Source organism: Vipera berus (assembly GCF_964194415.1).
Source record: "Vipera berus genome assembly, chromosome: W".
Lineage (NCBI taxonomy): Eukaryota > Metazoa > Chordata > Lepidosauria > Squamata > Viperidae > Vipera > Vipera berus.
Window position 1 is genome coordinate 68885657 of NC_138210.1, and position 23091 is coordinate 68908747.

Consider the following 23091-nt stretch of genomic DNA (forward strand, 5'->3'; position numbering starts at 1 on the left):
TCTGTCTTTCTCTGTCTTTCTCTCTCTCTTTCTTTTTCTCTCTTTCTCTCCTCTCTCCCTCCCTCTCTCTCCCTCTTTCTCTCTCCCTCCCTCTCTCTTTCTCTCCCTCCCTCCCTCCCTCCCTCTCCCCCTCTCTCTGTCTTTCTCTGTCTGTCTCCCTCTCCCCCTCTCTCCCTCTCTTTTTCAGTCTGTTCTCTCTCTCTCTCTCTCTCTCTCTCTCTCTCTCTCTCTCTCTCTCTCTCTCTCTCTCTCTCTCTCTCTCCAAATGGAAAATGCCAACCACATCATGAGAACGTATCCACGTCTCTGGTAATCTCCCGTCCCACCGATCTTAGAAATGAAGGATCTCTTTTTTCCCCCCTCCCACCACAAAGCCATCGCTTGTTCGGAGAAGGTGAAAGAATAAAGAAGATCCTCAAAGAATTTGAAGTAAACATAAGGAAGATGCTCAGCTTAGCCACCAATCCTCTCTCAGTGTTAAGAGTTCACATCATCATCATCATCACATCATCCCTCATCAACTCTTTGGATTTCATGTAGCTGTTGTGAGAACAGAAATGTCATTTCTTCCTCATTTTGCATCATTTTCTCCCTTTGGGATTGTCACCTCGAGAGCGGGCACTGACTGGTGTAGACTGTAAAGTCCCTTTTTGGAAAGATTTTGGCTGAAAGAGCATACTTCTTTCGTACAGTGTTCCTTGGAATAAACGTACATTATTTCATATTCATTTCTCAGAGATTATTTTTTCTGGTTAGCTGTTCTCTCTTGTTGAGATTTGGCTTCAGCAAAATAATGTAGCAATTTTTTTTTGTGTGTGGGGGGAAATGCAACCCACTATCCCTAAAGTGGATGCCCAAATGGGAAAGTCTTCCACAGACACTATGTACTTTCCCTTGGTGTTCAGTTAGTAAGTAAGTTGGAGCGAAAGGCATCCAAACACTGCAAAACCGCAACACGCTGAAGGTAATAAACTTGGCTTCCTTAAAAATAGCGGATTTGATTTTCTGCTCAATGTAACGGTGGTGTTGACCAACCTATTCCCTCCTTCGTAATCTAGCCCTCCACTTTTGGAAGTTGCCCCCAAAAAGAAAAAAAAAGAGATTTTACGTAAAAATCCCTGGAGTCGTCTTACAGACAGAAGAACTCAGGATACAAAATAAAAAAAAAAGTAGGCAAAATTTAACAGGGCTTTAATGGTGTTAAAAACAACAACCATAAGAGAAGGTTGACTGTGCATTTATTATCCCTGTCCATATAATGAACATATATATTGATCTTTAAATTTAGCAGTATCTTCTACCCTGCATAGTAACACAAGCAAACACACAGAGAATCCCTACTGTAAGCTCTTTGCAAGATACATTTCTGCTTAAAAAAAAGTAGGCAAGCTCCTTGTCAATGATTCCTGCTTTCAGGTATTGACAGAAAAAAAGAAAACTTACAATTTTGCAAAGTCTGAAGGACGGTTCCTTTTGTTCGCCTGCTTCAGCTCCAGAGAAGTTTTTTAACCTCATCTGTATTTCCCCCCCCCTTGCTATATATAACCCTCTCTCTCGCTCTATTTTTTTTTGCACCAAGGCAAAGTCTTTTAATGTTGCTTTGTAACAGCCACTTGCTGACCCCGTAGAGAATGCAACTGATGACGTCAATACGGGTGGGGGGGAGAGATAATTGGGTTATGCACAATCTTTCCAAGACATTTTTACTTTTAATATAAAGGACACCAAGCTTTTTCCTTTGACAGGCAAGGGTGAGGTGAATGGGAAGGCCTGAAATATAAAATAAAATAAAAATCTAGTTTTATTCTACAGCTAGAATGCCAGGGGGCCTGATGAATAAATCTCTGTGTTTCTTCATTTCCCAGCCAGGTAGCGTTTTCCAAGTATTTTAGAAGAAGTTTCTCAATTTTAGCAACTCAAAAGATGGGTGGATGTCAACTCCTAGAATTTCCCAGCCAGCCTGTGGCTGGGGAATTCTGGCAGCTGAAGTCCACCCATCTTTGAGTTGCTAAAACTGAGAAATACCATTTTTGGATCGATTGCCCTCAAAATATTGTATTATTTCTCTGATACTATGCTTTATCCTCCATGCTGCTCAGGGCAGTCCTGCATTAGAGGGAATCACCCAATATGCGAAACCTGAAAGCACAATGGTGGCTTGTTTGATTGTGTTAGGCGTATGATTAGCCTACCTGGTTGGGTTGGAAATATATAAGCCATGATGTATGATATCACTTTAAATGTGATGATTGGCCAAGGGTGTGTTTGCCTCCCAACGGCCATAAGAGGGAGCTAGGGATGTAGTTTCTCTCTCTCTGCTCTCACTGTTTTGTCACTGTTAGTTACTCTGTTACTGCTATTGTTGGTTTACTACTGTGTTAAACCTGAACAACTGTGTTTTGACCTTTGGACCGGTAAGAAGACTTTGTATTTGGAATACTCCTTGGACTGTTACTATTGTTTATCTGTTCTTTACACGTGTATGACCTGGACTGTTTATTTTTGACTGTACTTTGTATTACACCACAAAGTAAAGTATTTTTTTTCACACCTCAGTGTATCTGTGTGGTTACTGTGTGAACTTTGCTGCTCTCAGTACCTTTTTTGTCTGTGCAACTTCTTGTTAGCTCAAGGAGATCTCTGCACAATTCCTGACAGATTGTGCAATGTCATCATTGCAGTGGGGGTGGTGCATTTGAAATTGTGGCTTTTTGATGCCACACATTACCTGGAGTCATGGTGTGTGAGTTGGGAAGCCTTTAATTTCTTTCATAAATAAATAAATGAAGACCAGATGAATAAAATATCTGGTAGCTAAACAAATAAATCTGTTTGTCGGTTAATCTGCCTCTCTCTTTATAGCTATCTATCACGTGAAAAAAGTAAGGTTCTACATTTAGGCAGGAAAAATCAAATGCATAGGTATAGTATAGGTGGTACCTTGCTCAATAGTAGTAACTGTGAGAGGGATCTCGGAGTCTTAGTAGACAATCACTTCAATATGAGCCAGCAGTGTGCTGCAGCTGCCAAAAAAGCCAACACAGTGCTAGGCTGCATTAACAGAGGGATAGAATCAAGATCAAGTGAAGTACTAATACCACTTTACAATGCTTTGGTAAGGCCACACCTGGAATACTGCATCCAGTTTTGGTCACCACGATGTAAAAAAGATGTCGAGACTCTAGAAAGAGTACAGAGAAGAGCAACCAAGATGATTAGGGGGCTGGAGGCTAAAACATATAAGGAACGGTTGCTGGAATTGGGTATGTGTAGTTTAATGAAGAGAAGGGTGAGGGGTGACATGATAGCAGTGTTCCAATATCTCAGGGGCTACCACAAAGAAGAGGGAGTCAAGCTATTCTCCAAAGCACCTGAAAGCAGGACAAGAAGCAACGGATGGAAACTAGTCAAGGAGAGAAGCAACCTGGAACTAAGGAGAAACTTCCTGACAGTTAGAACAATTAACCGGTGGAACAACCTGCCTCCAGAGGTGGTGAATGCTCCAACACTGGAGGTTTTTAAGAAGAGACTGGACAGCCATTTGCCTGAAATGGTATAGGGTTTCCTGCCTGAGCAGGGGGTTGGACTAGATGACCTCCAAGGTCCCTTCCAACTTTATATATATTATTATTATTACATGATTCTTTTACCTTGCACTGTTCTAAGTTCAGGTCCTGCACAGTTAAAGGAATCCAAGTCAACACAGGAGCTGACATTTTCTGGGTTGATCTGAAGCTTGTCTTATCCATTGTTTGGAGACATCAGTTCAACATGGGTTGATTACTTCACTGTTTTTTTATTTATTGTTATTTGATATCATTATTGGTATTTTCATTATTGGCTTGTATTTATCATCAATATTTGATGATATATATCAATCAATTGAGGCACGCGGTGGCTCAGTGGGTTAGGACGCTGAGCCTGTCGATCAGAAGATCAGCAGTTTGGCAGGTCGAATCCCGAGTGCCGCGTAGCAGAGTGAGCGCCTGTTACTCGTCCCAGCTTCTGCCAACCTAGCAGCTCGAAAGCACGTAAAAATGCAAGTAGAAAAATAGGGACCACTACGGTGGGAAGGTAACAGCGTTCCGTGCACCTTTGGTGTCTAGTCATGCTGGCCACATGACCACAGAGACGTCCTCGGACAAGCGCTGGCTCTTCGGCTTTGAAACGGAGATGAGCACCAGTCCCTAGAGTTGGAAACGACTAGCACGCATGTGCGGGGGAACCTTTACCTTTACCTTTTATCAATGAATTTCAATCAATAATATCAACTCTCCTTGCAGCAAGATGGGTGGCAAACAAATTAGATAGATAGATAGATAGATAGATAGATAGATAGATAGATAGATAGATAGATAGATAGATAGATGGATGGATGGATGGAGGGAGGGAGGGAGGGAGGGAGGGAGGGGGAGAGAGAGAGAGAGAGGGAGAGAGAGAGGGAGAGAGAGAGAGAGAGAGAGAGAGAGAGAGGAACCCATTCAAAAACTTCTGAGACACCTTAGTGAGGCTGGTAGGAGTGGAAACTTAATCTATCTAGTGATCAATCAATCAGTCAATGAATCACAACTATAGTCCAGCTAAGAGTGCCTTCAATTTATTTCACTCATGAGTTGGGGATGAGAGTGAAGAAAAAAATTCTATGCATGCAATAAGGAAAACAACAACAACAGGAAACATGTTTGTATCATCCTGAAATGCCGGTGGGAAAAAGTCTAAATGTATTGGGCCACAAACTATATTAGCTCTAGCTGAGTGCATTGGGTTCAATGTACACAACACCAGCTTCTCTCTTGAATTGTTCGCTGTCCTTGGAGCTCCTTTCTTGCTGGTCAAAATGTGGTCATATTTGTAAAGCATGCCCTAGTCTCCTTGGAATCTTCTGGAAGTCCCTTCCTGCTGTACTTCTACAAAACCTGGAGTTTCCCAGCGGTGAAGGTGATACTGATGCTTTTTTGTGATAGGGGATGTTATCGGCTCACATTAGAATGTGAATCTCCTACCAAATTCATAGAGATGGTCCTCAACATAATAATAACAACAACACTACTACTACTAACTACTACTACTACTACTACTACTACTACTACTACTACTAATGTTGGAAGGGACCTAGTCCAACCCCCTGGTCAAGCAGGAAACCCTTTGCTCGGCCAGAAAATGTAACAACAATTCATTTATATCAATCCTTCAAAGTTATAGTGGTCCTGCAAAAAAGTGAGTTATGACCAGTCCTCACACTTACGACAGATGCTCGACAACCAGTTGACACTCATGTGAAAGTTGCAGGGTCTGACAATCGCACGATCACAAGCAAAGTCAATGGGGGAAGCCAGCAGGAAAGGTCATGAGTCACGATGACGTGCTGCTTTGCTTAACCAAAAAGCATCCAAAAGGTCATAAAAATCGGGTGTGGTCACATGATGGCTCACTTAACGACAGCACCACTTAATGATGAATGTTCCTATCCTAATTGTGGTGAAGTCCTAAGGCAGGGGTAGGCAACCTTGGCTCTTTTATGACTCGTGGACTTCAGCTCCCAGAATTCCTGAGCCAGCCATGCTGAGGGGAAAGGGAGAGATTTCCATGCTGATCCATGGAATTCTGGGAGTTGAAGTCCACGAGTCATAAAAGAGCCAAGGTTGCCTACCCCTGTCCTAAGGCTACCTGTCGTTTGAGGTCGTGTTGAGAAATGTTTCAACTCACCACTAGAGGGCAGGAAGGGATCACAAAATCTAGATTCTCCAAAGCCAGAAAGAAAGTTTACAAGGGCGGGGAAGAGAAAAGGAGGAGAAGGAGGGGGGGGGGGAAGAGAGGAACAAGGAATAACAGGAGTGTGTTGTCACAGGGTGGGGATGGAGGGGGTTATTGTTCTATTTATTTATTTATTTATTTTTATTTTCTATATTATATTCCTGTTGCTTACAAGCTGCCTAGAGTCTCTGCGAGCCAGTAGGGGAGCCATATAAATTTCCTAAATAAACAAATAAGCAAATTTGCAAGACATAGTGACACACCCATTAGCCAGTTTTGTTCTGCCCCCCCCTCGCAATTTTGTAGATCTGGATTCTGCCAGCTGGTTGACGGTTTTCCTATAACGTTCAAAGCAATCACAGTTCATTAGCCCCCCCCCCCAGCAAGAAAGACATGCAAATGAAGGAGATCCATCAAACTTTATTGTATGCTTATTTATTTAGGAGCAATCCCTCTCCCTCTCAGCCCAGACCGCCTCACAGGGTTCTTGTTGTGGGGAAAATAGAAGGAGGAAGGAGTATGGGGGAAAGAAAAAAGGAAGTAAAGAAAGAGAGACAAAGAAAGAAAGAAAAAAAGGAGAAAGAAAAAGAAAGAAAGAAAGAAAGAAAGAAAGAAAGAAAGAAAGAAAGAAAGAAAGAAAGAAAGAAAGAAAGAAAGAAAGAAAGAAAGAAAGAAGATCAGGGGATTGGAGGCTAAAAAAGAATTGGATTTTTCTAGTTTGAGGGGTGACATGATAGCAGTATTCCAGTATTTGAGAGGCTGCCACAAAGAAGAGGGAGCCAAGCTATTCTCCAAAGCACCTGAGGGCAGGACAAGAAGCAACGGATGGAAACTAATCAAGGAGACAAGCAACCTGGAATTCTGGAGAAACTTCCTAACAGTGAGGACAATTAACCAGTGGAACAGCTTGGACAGTTACTTCTCTGAAATAGTATAGGATTTCCTGCTAGAAGAAGACCTCCAAGGTCCCTTACAGCTGTATTCTGATTCTGACTAAAGAAAAGAGAGAGAGAGAGAGAGAGAGAGAGAGAGAGAGAGAGAGAGAGAGAGAGAGAGAGAGAGGGAGGGAGGGAGGGAGGGAGGGAGGGAGGGAGGGAGGGAAGGAAGGAAGGAAGGAAGGAAGGAAGGAAGGAAGGCAAGCAAGCAAGCATCAATGAAGTCACCAGCAATCAAAGGCAAGTAATGGAGGTTTTTTGTTTAATTCAAATTCCTCACCTTGACCCTTGAATTCTGATAGAAATATGTTATATGCCAGTTCCAAAAGCCATACTAGAACACCCAGCATTGTTTTGATTTCAAAGCAAACCGGGCCCATAAGAAGACTACCTCCAGTTGATGACAGGGGTGTGTGGTGGGGAGAAACCCATCTGAATTTCTCCTCCCACTGCTTGTCTCGCAGCCCTGACTTGAAGTCTTAGGTGTGATTGTGCATCCTCATCATTTCAGGGAAATTGCTTTCCTCCAGAAGGATGTTCTTCACTCTCCTCTTCCTCTTGGGTCAGTCGACTGTGGAATGCTTAGGAAAGAAGGTTTAATGATGAGCGGAACCAACAACAGCACGTAGTTCTGGGACAGCGGTCAAATTGTTTTGATGAGGACTTGGATTTTTATACAGTTTTATGGCATTTCGTCATTTGGAGGCTTGCTTTGTGTGCTTTTGTTATTAGATTTGTTTAGCTTGTTTCGCAAAGGCTAGCAATGGGTCTAAAATACTGGCTTCCTTGGGTTTTAATCCTGTCAGACAAATGTGATTGGGTTCACCCTGTTATCTACGGTTTGTCTATTCGCTTTAGCACATCACTTTTAATAAACAGGCAGGCTTGAGGCAATGTTTCCACTTTTCACAATAGCCGGGGGTTTCATGAGTGAAACATTATTTCTGTATTTCTTTTCCTGAGCTTTATTCTTGTGATTTGGGGGGGGCATAGTAAAAAGGATTGAGAGGGTGCATTCTTATCACAATAATAACAGAATAAGAGAACTTGGAGAACTTCTACCTCTTGCTTAAGCAGAGAATCTATACCATTTCGGACAAATGGTTGTCCAATCTCTTGTTAGGCTTGGAGCCAGGTTGCTCTTCAGCCACTGGGTGACTTGGGGTCACTGCTTGATTCTCACCCTGACCTACCTCCCAGGATTACTTTTTTTTCAGTTGGGGGAAAAGCAGAAATAGATCTTGTATCATGCTCGTCTCAAATTTTCACAAAATGATGCTGAGGAGGTTGAAGAAATAAAAACATTGATCTTCTCTTTACCCACAGAAGTTCTCCATCTTGTCTCCAGCCAAGTGTTCCAACCCGAGGCACTGATCCTCATGGAAAAAGATGAGATTGTCTTAAAGTGCACTTACAACATCACTGTCATTAACAACCTGTATTGGTACAAGCAAACTGGCAGAGTTCTTGCACATCTGGGGGCCAACTATAATGGGAAATTGGATCTTCCTGGTGGATTTACGATGGATGTGGACCAAAAATCCCGCTCGAGCAAACTTACAAGAGACATAGCGAGGCTGAAAGATGCTGGTGTGTACTTCTGTGCTGTGAGAGACACAGCAGCAGGAAGCAAGCTGGCCTCAGTTCAAAAATGATATCTAGAACAAAAGAAAGATTACAGCTTGCCTGCAATCTCACCAGGGTGGTGGAAAGTTGGGGTGGCAATGAGAATTTCTGTGGAGATCTCTTGTGGTGTTTTTCCCCCCCTCCCTCACCCTTGGTTGTGGATTTGTGTAGGTGCCAAGCCTCTCTAGAGTTTGATGCTCACACATCACTAAAGTTAGTGATGTTAATGTAAGTGGAGGATGAATTTTGAGACCGGGTGAGTGGGGTGTAGAGTTATTTGGGGAGAAGGAGAAACAGTTTGGTTTAGGGCAGTGTTTCTCATCTGTGGCAACTTTAGGTTGTGTGGATTTCAACTCCTGGAATCCTCCAGCTAGCGTTCGTGGACTTTAACTTCAGAATTCTCCAGCCAGTTTGTATGAATTTCAACTCCCAGAATTTCCTTCCTTCCTTCCTTCCTTCCTTCCTTCCTTCCTTCCTTCCTTCCTTCCTTCCTTCCTTCCCACCTTCCCTCCTCCCTCCCTCTCTCCCTTTTTTCTCTCCCCTTCTCCCTCTCCCTTCTTTCTTTCTTTCTTTCTTTCTTTCTTTCTTTCTTTCTTTCTTTCTTTCTTTCTTTCTTTCTTTCTTTCTTTCTTTCTTTCTTTCTTTCTTTCTTTCTTTCTTTCTTTCTTTCTTTCTTTCTTTCTTGCAACTTCCAATATCCATTCTTTAAAATTGTCCTTTGTTTCTTTTGAAGTCTGGAAAAAGATGGCTGCATTTTATATTCTAAAGACGCCCGTCTTCATCTCTGACATCACTGCTCCATGAACTGGTCATCAGATTTTCGGGAACCTGGTTGTTTTCAGTTCACTGTCTCACCCTGATGCCTGGGGTGAATCTCTGCCTGGAGAACATTGCTATCATATTCAGAAGATGGCCTGGTTGATCATAGGTGGTACTAGGACTTCTATGTAACATGGTAAGTATGCCACAAGTGGAATGCAAGGAATATCTCTAAAGAGCACAAGACTTGCTTCGTTAGCTAAGCCTCCCTCCCAGAAGGCTACATTTCTCTTCCAAACAACTGATGCAACATTGATAGGTTTGCTCATGAGATGAGATGCCTGGGATTTCTCCAGGTTCCCAGTAGAGAGATACAGAAGCTATATGGGGCTTTGCACAAGCCAGACGTTCATAAAGCTTTTTAAAGCTGGAAAGCGTAACTCCAGAGAAGCTGCATTGCTCTAAGGTCAATGCAGATTCTTTGATGGAAATATATGAAAGCCTAAGTCTTGTCTGATCAAAAAATATCGGCTTGCAGTTCATAAGCACAGAGCATACTTTCCGGGAATGGAATCAAACAAAGAAAATTAGTCATCATGTATTAATTTCATTTCTTTCCTCCGTCCAAGGTAAGAACCAGCTTCTGACTTCCGGTAGCGACGCGGCGCCGGAGACAGCCGTTTCGGGCTGCCCGCTGCTCAGCTGAGTTGTTTTCACCCGAAACAGCGCCGATCAGCTGTTCGGGTGGATTTGAAGCCCCCTCCTCGGGAGAAGAGGAGGGGGTGAGGCCCCAGGTAGGGGTTGAGTTCTCCGGGGCCGCCTGAGCTTAAAGCTTGGGCGGCTGAAGGATTGAACTCCCCCGTAGCCTGGGTTGTTCCCAGCTGTTCAGCGTCTCTGCTCCGGGATTTTTGGAGCAGAGCCAGGCGTTTGCGACCACCCCTGCCAGAAGGAAAGACCTTGGAATAAAAAGGAGCAGGCAGAGCGGTACAGGAGGTTAAGGTGAAGAGGACTTTTATTCTTACTCTCTAGCTTAATGGACTTTATAAACTGAAAGTGAAAGTGCGCAACAAGTGAAAGTGAAAAGATGGCGGCTAAACCTCCCTCAAAAACTCTTCGGAGTGCGGGAACTTCCCCGGTGCAACAAACATCATTGCAAGCTTTGCTTCCTCCTGCTGCATTGACATCGAAGGATTTAGAAGATGCTTTGGAAAAACAATCCCAGGTAATATCAGAAATGCTGGGTGACAAGTTGGCAAAGGTGGAGGAGAAACTGGAGAAATTGGAGGAGAGGATAGAAGAGAAGTTTAGTGCGATGAGGGTAGACATTTTGTCTACAGTGCAAAGCGTGGCTGAATGTGTGCAAAGCTTGGACGAAAAAGTGGAGGATCTGAGTCAAAAGAATGCTATATTAGAAGTAAAGGTACTGGAGAATGAAGATTTAAGGGATAGAATGGACGGAGAATTGAGTCTTGTCCAGTATCACCAGATGCAGTATGCTATTAGAATCAGGGGCTTAAAAGAGAATCCTAAAGAAGACCTAAAGCAGCTGATTTCTGAGGCTTTGGAAGAAGTATTGGGTCAGCCAGCATCTGAAATAAAGGGATGCATGGATAAAGTTTTTCGTGTAAACTCATGGATTGCTAGACAGAGAAAGCTACCTAGAGATGTGGTGGTTTATTTTATAAAGAGAGAAACCAGAGATGAAGTTATTCAAGCCGCTTATGATATTAAAGTTGTGATTGCTGACCAAGAAGTTTTGGTTTTAAAAGAAATTCCTCCAAAGATTTTAAGGAGAAGGAAGGATTTTGCATTTCTCGTGCAAGAACTTAAGCAACGTGAAATAAAGTTTAGATGGGAGATTCCTGTCGGATTGGTGGTGATGCATGAAGGTAAAAGATACCGTCTGGTTACTGTGACACAGGCGCGTGACTTCTACAATAATGTTTTAAAAGCGACCCCACTATCACTTCTGGAAGCTGCAAAGGGATTTGGAGAAGGGAAATCCCAAGAGGCTGAAGGTGGACAGAAAGAGGAGAATGGTGCTGGAGGGGATCAAATTATAGCCTCGTCGGCTGTTGCTGGAGAGCAGAGGGTGACACGTGCCGCTTTAAAAAGAGCAAAACAAATAAAAGAGCAAGACCAACAGAAGTTTATGGAACTCTCAAAGCGTACTTACAGTGAAGCAGTGGGAGGAGCGCGGCCCAAAGAAGACAGAGGGGCTATTAAAGATGTGCTCCAACAGCTTCGGGATGCCACGCATGGCGACTAAATTTCTAACCTGGAATGTTAATGGACTAAATTCACCACAGAAGAGAAAGAAAGTTTTTCAATATTTAAAACAATTCAAGATTGATGTTATATGTTTGCAAGAAACGCATATTAGGGCTATGGACCAAAAGTATTTATCGAACTCAAGATTGGGCACGCAATTTGTTGCCTCTGCGATGAATAAGAAAAATGGAGTGGTTGTTTATGTTAAAAGCGCTTTAACAGCGGAATTAATTGAAGCAGATAAGCATGGAAGATATGTTATGATAGATTTGTTGCTAGAAGGCAAAAAAATGCTTTTAGTTGGACTGTATGCTCCTAATCAACAGCAAGCTGATTTTTTTAGCTCACTTCATACAAAGCTTACTCAATTGGACTACAAATCGTTTATTTTTATGGGGGATTGGAATGGTGTTTTGGATGTACAGATGGATAAGGCTGGTTCTTTTAAGCGCTCTCTGAGTCATGCCAGATTGCCTAAATCTTTTTTTGAAATGAAGGACGATTTGGAACTGCAAGATATTTGGCGTGACACCCACCTGCATGAAAAGGATTATACTTTTTTTTCTGATAGACATCAATCTTTTTCCAGGATTGATTTTATTTTGCTGACTAATGACTTTTTTTCTAGGATTAAGAAGGTAAAGATCTGTGCAAGAGCTATCTCTGACCATAGTCCAGTTTGGTTAGAGATCAATAAGGACAATAGAGATAGGCGCTCGTGGCGCGTAAATGAGAACTTGTTTAGAAATCAGAGAAATGTGGAAGAATGTAAACAGCGGATGAAGGATTTTTTTGAAATTAATATGAATAAGGATACTTCTATGGACATGGTTTGGGATGCTAGCAAGGCCTATATGAGAGGGGTGTTGATATATATGAATAACAAACACAGACGTTCTTTGGAAGCCAGAAGGAAAGAATTGGAGAACGAAATTAGGGAAAAAGAAAAGGCCTTGATCTTGAACCCATTGGATGTGAAGACTAAGGAGGTTATTAAGCTATTAAGAGGACAATTTGACAAATTAATGGCTGACCAAGTGGCAACCAATTTGCGGTTTGCTAGGCATAATACTTTTTGCAATGCTAATAAGCCAGGTAGATGGCTAGCTTATAGACTTAGGAAAAAGCAAAGGGCTTCTAATATAGACAAAATTGAACATAAGGGAAAGGTGGTGTTTCAACAGGATCTCATTAAGGAAGCCTTTCTGGACTTTTATTCTAAGTTATATGCTAAGGAGAAGATTAATGAAAAGGATATTGATGTATATTTGGAGAATGCTAGCATCCCGGTTCTTACGCAGGCACAAAAAGAGGAGATTAATCAATTGATAACAGAAGAAGAAATTCTTACAGCAATTAAGGAATTGAAGTTGGATAAAGCGCCAGGTACGGATGGTTTGACTGCGGTTTATTACAAAAATTTACAAATGGAGTTGATAAAGCCATTAAAGGAACTGTTTCAGATAATTCAGAGAGGGGGAAAGGTGCCTCCGTCTTGGAGAACTGCTTTTATTTCTTTGATTCCGAAGGAAGATCAAGATGCTACTCAAGTAAAAAATTATAGACCGATATCACTTTTAAATACAGATTATAAGATATTTGCTAAGGTGTTGGCTAATAGACTGATGAGGGTTCTGCAACAGGTGATTCATGGGGATCAAACTGGGTTTATCAGTGGTAGGCAAATGAAAAATAATGTGAGGCATATAGTTGATGTGTTAGAGTTTTTGGAAAGGAATAACCAGATCCCTGCGGCGCTAATTTTTTTAGATGCGGAAAAAGCTTTTGATCAATTGAATTGGCAATTTTTGATGAAAGTTTTAGATAAAATGAATTTTGGGGATAAATTTTTGCAACCAATTAGGGCATTATATCAAAAACAAACTGCCCGAATAATAGTTAACAATAGTTTGACTGAAGTTTGTAATATTGAGAAGGGCACAAGGCAAGGGTGTCCGTTATCGCCTTTGTTATTTGTGTTAACATTGGAGATATTATTGGTAAAAATACGGAGTTCGGAAAGAATTAAGGGTATACAAATTAGAGATCAGGATTATAGATTGAGAGCGTTTGCAGATGATCTGGTTGTTACGGTGACCCAGCCGGAGAACTCTGTTGTGGACCTGATGGAGATAATAATGCAATATGGGAAGGTTTCTGGATTTAAAGTTAATGCACAAAAAAGTAAAATTTTGGCCAAAAATATGACAGTATCGCAAAAGGCTCTTTTAGAAGGACTAACTGGATTTGAGATTGTCAGGAGGGTCAAATATTTGGGGGTGTTTCTGTCACCCTCTAATACAAAGTTATATAAAAATAACTATGAAAGATTGTGGGGAAAAATCCAAAAAGAAATGGAGAGCTGGGAAAAATTGCAATTGTCTTTGTTGGGGCGAATCGCAGCAGTGAAAATGAATGTCCTGCCTAAATTCTTATTCTTATTTCAAATGATACCGGTTCTTAAGAAAGATTCTAATCTGGAGGAATGGCAGCGAGGTATCAATAAATTTGTCTGGGCAGGGAAAAGGCCACGAGTTAAACTTAAGATTATGCAGGATACTCGTGAAAGAGGTGGTCTTAAAATGCCCAATCTTAAATTATATTATGAAGCTGCTGCGTTAGCAGGAATAAGTGATTGGATTAATTTGACACAAGAGAGATTATTAAATCTTGAGGGCCACGACTTGTTGTTTGGCTGGCATGCATATTTGTTGTATGATAAAAAGGTAGATAATGTGTTTAAAGCGCATATTTTAAGACAGGCATTGTTGAGAGTTTGGAAGAAGTACAGACATAAGTTAGGTTGTAAGATACCATTGTGGGCAATCCCAAAACACGCAATAGAAAATATAAATGTTGGTTTTAAACATGATGTGACCACGTATAAGGAGATTTTAAGTTTGGAAAGAAATGTCTGGTGTCTGAAACCGTACAGTCTCTTGCGAGATGAGAAGATTGTTCAAACTTGGTTCCAATATATTCAGCTACGGGCCAGGTGGAAAGAAGATCAGAAAACTGGTTTTACAATGACTGATGAAAATCTGATAAAGCAAATTAGAAAGCAGGGTCCAGCACATATCAAACGGATATATCTTGCACTGATAGAAATTGACTCAGAAACAGAACTTGTTAAAGATTGTATGATAAAATGGGCCCAAAACATTCAAGAAGTTATTACAATGGATATGTGGGAAAAGATTTGGGTGAGGAACGTAAAATTTACACAAGCTCAAAACTTAAGAGAGAACTTTTATAAAATGTTTTATAGATGGCATCTAGATCCTAAAAAGCTTGCAAGTATGTATCCGAATTATCAGCCCAAGTGCTGGAGGTGTGGCGATGAAGATGCAACATATTTTCACATATGGTGGACTTGTAAAAAGGTTAAGGCCTTTTGGATAAAAATTTGGTGGAACATGCAGAAGATTTTCAAGCAAAGGATAAAGTTTTGCCCGCAACTTTTTTTGTTAGGTATAATTACAGATGCTACGGTTGTGGACACTAAGTTGATGTTGAATTTAATTACGGCAGCAAGACTCTTAATAGGTCAATATTGGAAGAAGGAGGAACTGCCGACTATAGAAGAATGGACTTTAAAGGTTTCTGACCTGGCAGAGATGGCAAAGATTTCGGCTTATTTGAAAGATCACTCGCAAGAACGTTACATTATGGAGTGGAGAAAATGGATTGAGTATATCCAGAACAAATATGGGACTAAAAAGTTTCATGTAGCATTTGAATAAGTCTTCCTTTCTTTTCTTTTTTCTTTTTTCTAATATTTAATAGTAATAGTGTTTGTAGTTATCCTATATGAGCTAGAGAGTGATAGATTTTAGAGTTTATGGTTGTTAGCATTTGGATGTTCATGATTGTTTTTTTGTTTTTATACCCTGTACTTAGCTCTGGGAAGTCGGGGGGGGGAGGGGGGGAGGGGTAGGGAGGGATGGGTATGGGAGGGGGAGGGGGGATTGTTAAAGATAAAATGTATGTTAAAACTTTTTAATAATAATAAAAAAGAACCAGCTTCTTGTATATTTCTTTTACTTTTAATGTTTTATAAAATTTCTCTCTGTCTCTGTCTGTCTCTGTCTCTGTCTCTGTCTCTCTGCCTCTGCTTCTCTCTCTCTCTCTCTCTCTCTCTCTCTCTCTCTCTCTCTCTCTCTCTCTCTCTCTCTCTCTCTCTCTCTCTCTCTCTCGTCTCTCTGTTTGCTGTGTTTGTGTACTGAAGTCTCTCTCTGTTGTGATTCAGGGTCAGCCTGTGGGTTTGGCAGTTGGGTCGGACGACTCAGAGGAGGAGGAGGAGGGGGTGTTGAAGAGCTTGCTGAGGGGATTGGACAGCTTGATGAGAGCCCCCAGCCAGGCCCCTCTCATCTGGTCATGATGCAGACCCAGCTGTGTGAGCCTGACAGCGTGGATGAAGATGACCCACAGCTGGCCCTGTTCAAGGACGCCCGACGCAGGAGGCAGTCAGTCAGGAGTAAACAGAGGAAAGCAATGGGGCACCTGGGAAGGAGGCAGAGAGAGGCCACGCCCTGAACTGTATTTAAGGGGAATGTGTGGGAGGGCTGGTTTGCTGAAGGCAACCGCTTGGATAGTTCCTGTTTCATAGCTCCTGTTTCTTGGTTGGTGTCTTGTCTTGCTCTGTTTTATGTGAATAAATTTGGCAGGCTTTATTCCAACCTCTTGCCGTTTGTAAAGGGGTTGTCCCTGCTTTTGCTGCAGGGCCGGTAGCAGGCTGGTACAGAATACTCTCAGGTCTAGAAACTAATTTTTGGATGTAGAAAAATAGAAAATTGATGGCAGGAAAAAAAACTATTGGTGCATCGAATCTGCCCTTTGAGTTAATTTTTTTTTATTTTTTGTCAGATGATGGACATGTGTTTATCCCAAAGCATGTTCAAACTCAGTTGCCAATGACTGACCCACTAACTCTTCTGGAAGTTAGTTCCAAGCTTCCATCACTCTTTCTGAGAAGTAACGCTTTCTAACATTATTTTTGATCTTCCCTCCTGTCAATTTGAAGTTAAGTCCCGGTGTTCTTGATTTTTTGCTTAATATTGCAAATACTAGATGTGTCCCATTCCCCAGGGAGGTTGTGATGAACTAAAAATGTAAAGAGATCTTTTATCTGGGCTGCAGAAAAGAACTGAGAGAAATCCAATAAAGGAAGAAATAATTAGAGCCAGGAGAAGAGAAATTGTCTTTTGTTCTGTTACCAGGGATCCTAGTTCAACTGGGGTCTCCCTTGAAAGAGTCTTGATAACAACAAAGAACTGGGCTCCAGTAGCTAAGAAAGTTCTCCAGATCTTCCTCTGGAAAGAAAGAGATAGTGAAGGAGGCTAAGAATGGAAGCATCCAGGAAACAACAGTTTAGCAAAAGAGACTTCCATCTCCCTCATCATTGAGCCATTAAAGATGTCTGTGGAGATTATCAATCATATTAGTTATGATTATCCTAAAGGTGTGTTTTCCAAAAGGCAACTGGACTTTCAACTGGGACAAATCAGTAAGAAATTTTGTGAAATGAAATGTGATTTGGAAGACAAAAGTAAACAAAAAAAAAGATTGAATATTCTTTGTGTTTTCTTATTTTGACAGGAAGGGGCTAAATATAATGCCCAACCATACAGTCATTCTGGAATTCATCCTCCTGGGGATTCCCCACACCGAAGGCCTGCAGAAGATCTTGTTTGTGGTCTTCTTGTCCTTCTACCTTCTCACTTTAACCAGCAACCTACTCATCCTCACAGCTGTCACTTCGGATGCCCGCCTCCATACGCCCATGTACTGGTTCCTCTGCAACCTCTCTGTGGTTGATCTTGGCTTCTCCTCCATCAGCACGCCAAAATTCTTGGCCAACCTTTGGGCAGGGAGCTGCACCATCTCTCTGGGTGGCTGCATGTGTCAGGTGTTCTTCTACCATTTCTTAGGAAGCACCGAATGCCTCCTCTACACCGTCATGGCATATGACCGCTACGCAGCCATCTGTCACCCACTGCGGTACTCCATCATCATGAATCGGAAAGTTTGTGCCCTTCTGGCAGCTGGCACCTGGTTCACCAGCTCCTTTCATGCCACTATCTTGACCAGTTTGACCTTCACACTACCCTACTGCCGGTCTAATGAAGTAGACTATTTCCTGTGTGACATTTTCCCTGTGGTCAAGTTGGCTTGTGCAGACACCTACATCATTGAAACTGTGAGCTTCACCAACATCGGGGTGGTGCCCATGGCTTGTTTCTTCCTTATCCTCACCTCCTATGTTAGGATTTCCATTTCCATACTGAAGATGCAGTCAGCGGAAAGCCGGAGGAAGGCAGCCTCCACTTGTGCATCGCACCTGATGGTGGTTTGTTTCTTCTTTGGACCTTGTGCTCTTCTCTACACCCAACCTTCTCTCAGTGACATTCTAGCCACCCCCATTCAAATTTTCTGCAATGTTGTCACGCCAATGTTGAATCCTCTTATTTACACTCTGCGGAACAAGGAAGTTCAGGCGGCATTCAGAAGGCTGAAAGGTGGACCAACTGTTTTCTCTTGAAGAAGGGAAGGGAAGATAACTTGAAAGAATCCACCAGCTTCATATTTGTGGCTCTGAACTTGGTTGTTTTCTTGCAGGCATTTCATTACCAAACTAATGTCATCAATGCTAGGGGGGGTTTACTTTCTTTTTGTGTACCAGCGGCTTGCTCTGTCAGTGTTGGTGGGAATAATTATTGAATGTTAGTTTGTTTGTCTGAATTGATTGTTCCTTGGTTTAGTTCGTGATTGTTGTCTTAGTTAATCTTGATGTTAATCTCTGCTCATCTGGGTGTTGATTGCTGCTGAGGAAATGGCTTTTTTGATTGTCTCTTTGGATGGTATGTAGACATAGTTTATCTTTGTGTGCTGGTGGATGACTGATTTGTTTGAATCCTAGGCTTCCAGGAATTGTCTATCATTTTTGGACTTGGCTTGGTCTAGAATGCTCACCATTTCCCAGTCGAGTGTTTTCTTCTCTGGAAGAAGGGAAGACAATTAGAAAGAGTCCACCAACTTCACAATTGTCGCTCATGATGGCATGTTCAGGGCACACTGTGATCCCAGTCCAAATGTAGAACACTTATCTCTTAGAGGTGAGCAGTTATAAGATTAATGTATAAAGCATTTATTTATTTATTTATTTATTTATTTATTTATTTATTTATTTATTTATTTATTTATTTAAGACAATTTATATGGCTGCCCAACTCACTCTCAGTGGGTGGCTTACAAGGATAAAAACTCTATACAAAAAGTAATAACATCTCCCTGGCAACAACAACCAGACAATTTCCCCCCCCCAGCAGAATGGCAGATTCCAAAGAAGAGCACATATGTAGGGAAAACAATAAGGATTTGGGGCCTGACAATATCACTCTGGGGTCCCCATGACCATTGGCAGAACCGTGTCTTCAGGGCTTTGTGAAAAAGTGTCAAACTGAAGGAATGATGTTCCACAGGAGGGAGCCACCACACAGAAGGCCTATATTTTTGTTCCTTCTAGATGGACTTCCTTAGGAGAGAGGACCCATACATTCCCTTCCTCCCCACTCTGGTGGATTAGGTAGTTAGTCTATATGTCTAAATATGAGAAGTATGGAAAAGAAAGTACAGTGGGGAAGGGAAATTATGAATTAGCAATACTGTAGTAATAGCACTTAAGATTTAGATACCACTTAACAGTGCTTTATAGCCCTCTCTATGTGGTTTACAGAGTCAGTCTATTGTGCCCCCCAACAATCTGGGCCCTCGTTTTACCAACCTCGGAAAGATAGTAGGCTGAGTCAACCTTGAGCTGGTCAGGATCAAACTGCCGAACTGCAGTCAGCCGGCACTCAGCAGAAGTAGCCTGCAGTACTGCATTCTAACCACTGTACCACCAATTAGCGTGTTGAAGTCATTAGAACTTCATATAAAGCTTCTTATAAAAGTCAAACAATATCATAAAATAATATTAAATAACATTTTTGTCCTTTTTGTAGTCCGAATCCAACTATGTGGAGCACCTATCCGTTATTTTAACTAAAATTGCACAATGGAGAAATGCCAAAATGATAACATTGGGAAACTGTTCCATTGTTTTGAAAAAAAAGCATTTAATTATTTTTTTAAAAGAGGCAGTATATTAACAAAATGTATGAGTTTCAATTACAGTTCTGCTTTTCAACTAGAATTCTACTAAAACAGAAGCTTCCATTTTTCTCTTCTATTAACCCTTACATTTGAACTTTACCATCGCGCCAAGATAATTTTTGATGAGCAATAAATAAGATATTACATCTCTTCTTTTCTATATGTTTGTTTTCCTGTGCTGTAAGTCATTCTTGCATTAAAATTACTTTTCATAACCTCATTCCAATAGTGAAATTCTCTAGCTGCGGATCCTTATGTATCAAAAATTGTCCCCTGCAACACTAAAGGAAATGCAAGCAAGAAATATTATTATTCCTGTATTTGCAGCGGCACTATATTTTGTCTTTGTGTCTTTGTGGGTATATGTAAACCCTAAAATTAGAAATGAGAGAACTCAACTATTTTAAAAAGCATGCTCAATGGGTACAAAATGTTAATTGAATATGAAGTGAGGGCAGGGGAAGAAGAGGAAACATTCAGAGTTCAATTTCAAAATATAGAATAGAGTTATCTAAAAGGGGTTGAAATTTGATTCACCTGTATTTGAAGTCCTGTTATGTTGGATTCTTTGGTTTTTCTTTCTGCTTCCATAAAAGGTAAAGGTAAAGGTTCCCCCGCACATGCTTGCTAGTTGTTTCCGACTCTAGGGGCCGGTGCTCATCTCCGTTTTAAAGCCGAAGAGCCAGCGCTTGTCCAAGGACGTCTCCGTGGTCATGTGGCCAGCATGACTAGATACCAAAGGCGCACGGAATGCTGTTACCTTCCCACCGTAGTGGTCCCTATTTTTCTACTTGCATTTTTATGTGCTTTCGAACTGCTAGGTTGGCAGAAGCTGGGATGAGTAACAAGCGCTCACTCTGTTACACGGTACTCGGGATTCGACCTGCCAAACTGCCAACCTTCTGATCGACAAGCTCAACGTCCCAACCCACTGAGCCACCGTGTCCCTTCTGCTTCCATAAGGGATCTACAAATTCCTACTTACTCAGAATAGCTTTTCAAAAGAGATAAACCATCTCAAGAAATTAATCCTCAGAGTTCCGGTCTGATGCCATGACGAGACTGGTGGAAGAAACCGGGGCTCCAGCTTCTTAGCCCAAATTCGTTCGGTCCAGTGACACCCCCAAGGGGTCGGAAAGTTGCCCTGGAGGGACAACGAAGAAGAAGGGAAGCTTTGGGAGTTTGGACCAGATGGTCGGTCCAAACAAACTGAAGAAACTCTTCACAGGGACGAAGAAAGGCTGCCTGTAAGCACAGGCAGTCCAAGTCATCATCAGCCAGGAAAAAAAGCGAGGAGTCACAGCATGCTGCAGAACAGCTGATTGTCAACAATGTGCTGAAACTGGGTGAGACTGTTTTTATTTCTCTTTCTTATGGACTTGGAAAAAGTGATTCCATGATTGGAAAAAATGTCTGAAGTAAACACTCCAGAAAGACTAGGGGAGAAGGGAGTTAAAAGCGGCGAGAAACTACAAGAGGGGGAAGGAATTTAAGAAATCTAAAAGAATACCTAAAATGGAACTTAGACTGACTTAAAGTAAAACTGTTTAGCCCCTAGGATGTGGATAATCTTTTTAGATTCAATTTTCAGGGGAAATAACTTAAAGAGAACTTTAAAAGAAAACTTTGTAAAATCATTTTAAACCCGGATATAGACAATATAGTGAATAAGGACATCTAGTGGTGAGAGGAGATGTGACAGCAATACCGAATATTAAAATAACTTGAAAAGTTTTTGACCTTGAAACAACACCTTGTGTAAATAAAGTGCCCTTATATAAATTTACATGAGAAAAGACTCTCTACAGTTATATCTTTTGACCCTGGATATAACCAAAACAGGGACAGGGTGGCTCAGTGGGTTAGGACGCTGAGCTTGTTGATCAGAAGGTCGGCAGTTTGGCGGGTCGAATCCCGAGTGCCGCATAACAGAGTGAGTGCCTGTTACTCGTCGTAGCTTCTGTCAACCTAGCAGTTCGAAAACATGTAAAAATGCAAGTAGAAAAATAGGGACCACTACGGTGGGAAGGTAACAGCGTTCCGTGTGCCTTTGGCGTCTAGTCATGCCGGCCACATGACCACGGAGACGTCCTCGGACAAGCGCTGGCTCTTTGGCTTTGAAACGGAGATGAGCACCGGCCCCTAGAGTCGGAAACGACTAGCATGCATGTGCTACCTTTACCTTTATAACCAAAACAGTAATTATTTGGAGACAGTGGGCTTTTTACATCTTTGATCTGACTGGAACATTTGGATTTAGCCTAAAATAGTCGGCTCATTTTTATGGTTGGATTTTAGCCTAAGATAGTTGACTTTTTTCCTTTTTCTCTTTTAAATTTTTTTCTTTCTCCTTGTGGATTTGGATTTAGCCTAAAGTAGTTGGCTCATTTTATGGTTTGGATTTTAGCCTAAGATAGTTGGTGTTTTTTCTTTTCCTCCTTTTTATTTAATTTTTTCTCCCTGTGGATCTATAAATTTACTTAACTGAAAAATGAGTGCACCAAATCTCACCAGACATATGAAAAAAACTTCATCTGCACCTGCTGTTGGAACGTCCAGCCCAACAAGTCATGGATCTATTTAAACAATGTTGCAACAAGAAAAAATAAACACTTCTCAAACTGAGATGCAAACAACACTAAAATTAATTCAAAAATCAATACAGAGAAATCATGAAGAGACAAAAAGTAATTTTGATAAATTAAATGAACAAATGCTGGATATGAAGACACAATTTGAAGCTCATCAGCAAATGAATGTTAAAAATGAACAAAGAATTCAAAGAATGGAAAATAAATCAGATGACAGTGACAAAAAATGGAAGCACTAATGCAAAAAAATGAAAAATTAGAACAAGCAAACCAAAGTGGCAGTTTTAGAAATGGAGAAAGCTGCACACTATTTAAGATTTCAAAATATTCCTGTTGACAGAGAAGAAGATATAGCAGTAGTGATTGTTAATTTGCTGGCAGAGGCTTTAAAAGCAGACCGAGCAGAAATACAAATGGAGATAGAGGAAATATTTCAAATGAATTCAAGCTATGCAAGTAAATATAAACTACCCAGAGAAGTCCATATAAGTTTTATAAAGAAAACAACAAGAGATGAGATACTAAGAAAAGTCAGAGATGAGCCATTACAATATAACAGGGGTGTCAAACTGCCAGCCCATGGGCTGGATGTGTCATCCGGAAGCCGCACCCACCCCATTGCCGGCAATGGCAAAACCATCCTGATATATTGTGTGATGTCACGTGATGTCGCGAGTTTGACATGTCTGCAAGATAAGAATAAAGAAATTGTGTTAAAGCAGATTCCTAAGAGAATAAGAGATACCTGAAGACAACATCACTTCTTAACTACAGAGCTAATTGCAAAAGGTGTAAACTTCACATGACTGATGTCAGAAGGGATCTTAATCAACTGGAATAATACAAGACATCGACTGGACTCAGTTTGGAAGGCACAAGATTTTGATGAAAGAAATCAAGCATTTCTAAATGAAATAGTACAACATCAACAAGAGGAGAGAAAAGATCAGAAACAAACAGAAAAAAACAACTGAGGAAGCAACTATACAAACAGAAGGACA

General features: G+C 41.3%; 1 protein-coding gene across 1 annotated transcript; it reads left to right on the forward strand.

The window, feature by feature from the left end:
• Positions 1–16959: 16959 nt before the first annotated feature.
• LOC308676407 (olfactory receptor 10D3-like) lies at positions 16960–17886 on the forward strand (the record flags this gene model as incomplete). Its single annotated transcript, XM_081342220.1, has 1 exon — positions 16960–17886. One exon carries the CDS (start codon positions 16960–16962, stop codon positions 17884–17886), a length of 927 nt encoding a protein of 308 aa, XP_081198346.1.
• Positions 17887–23091: the final 5205 nt, after the last annotated feature.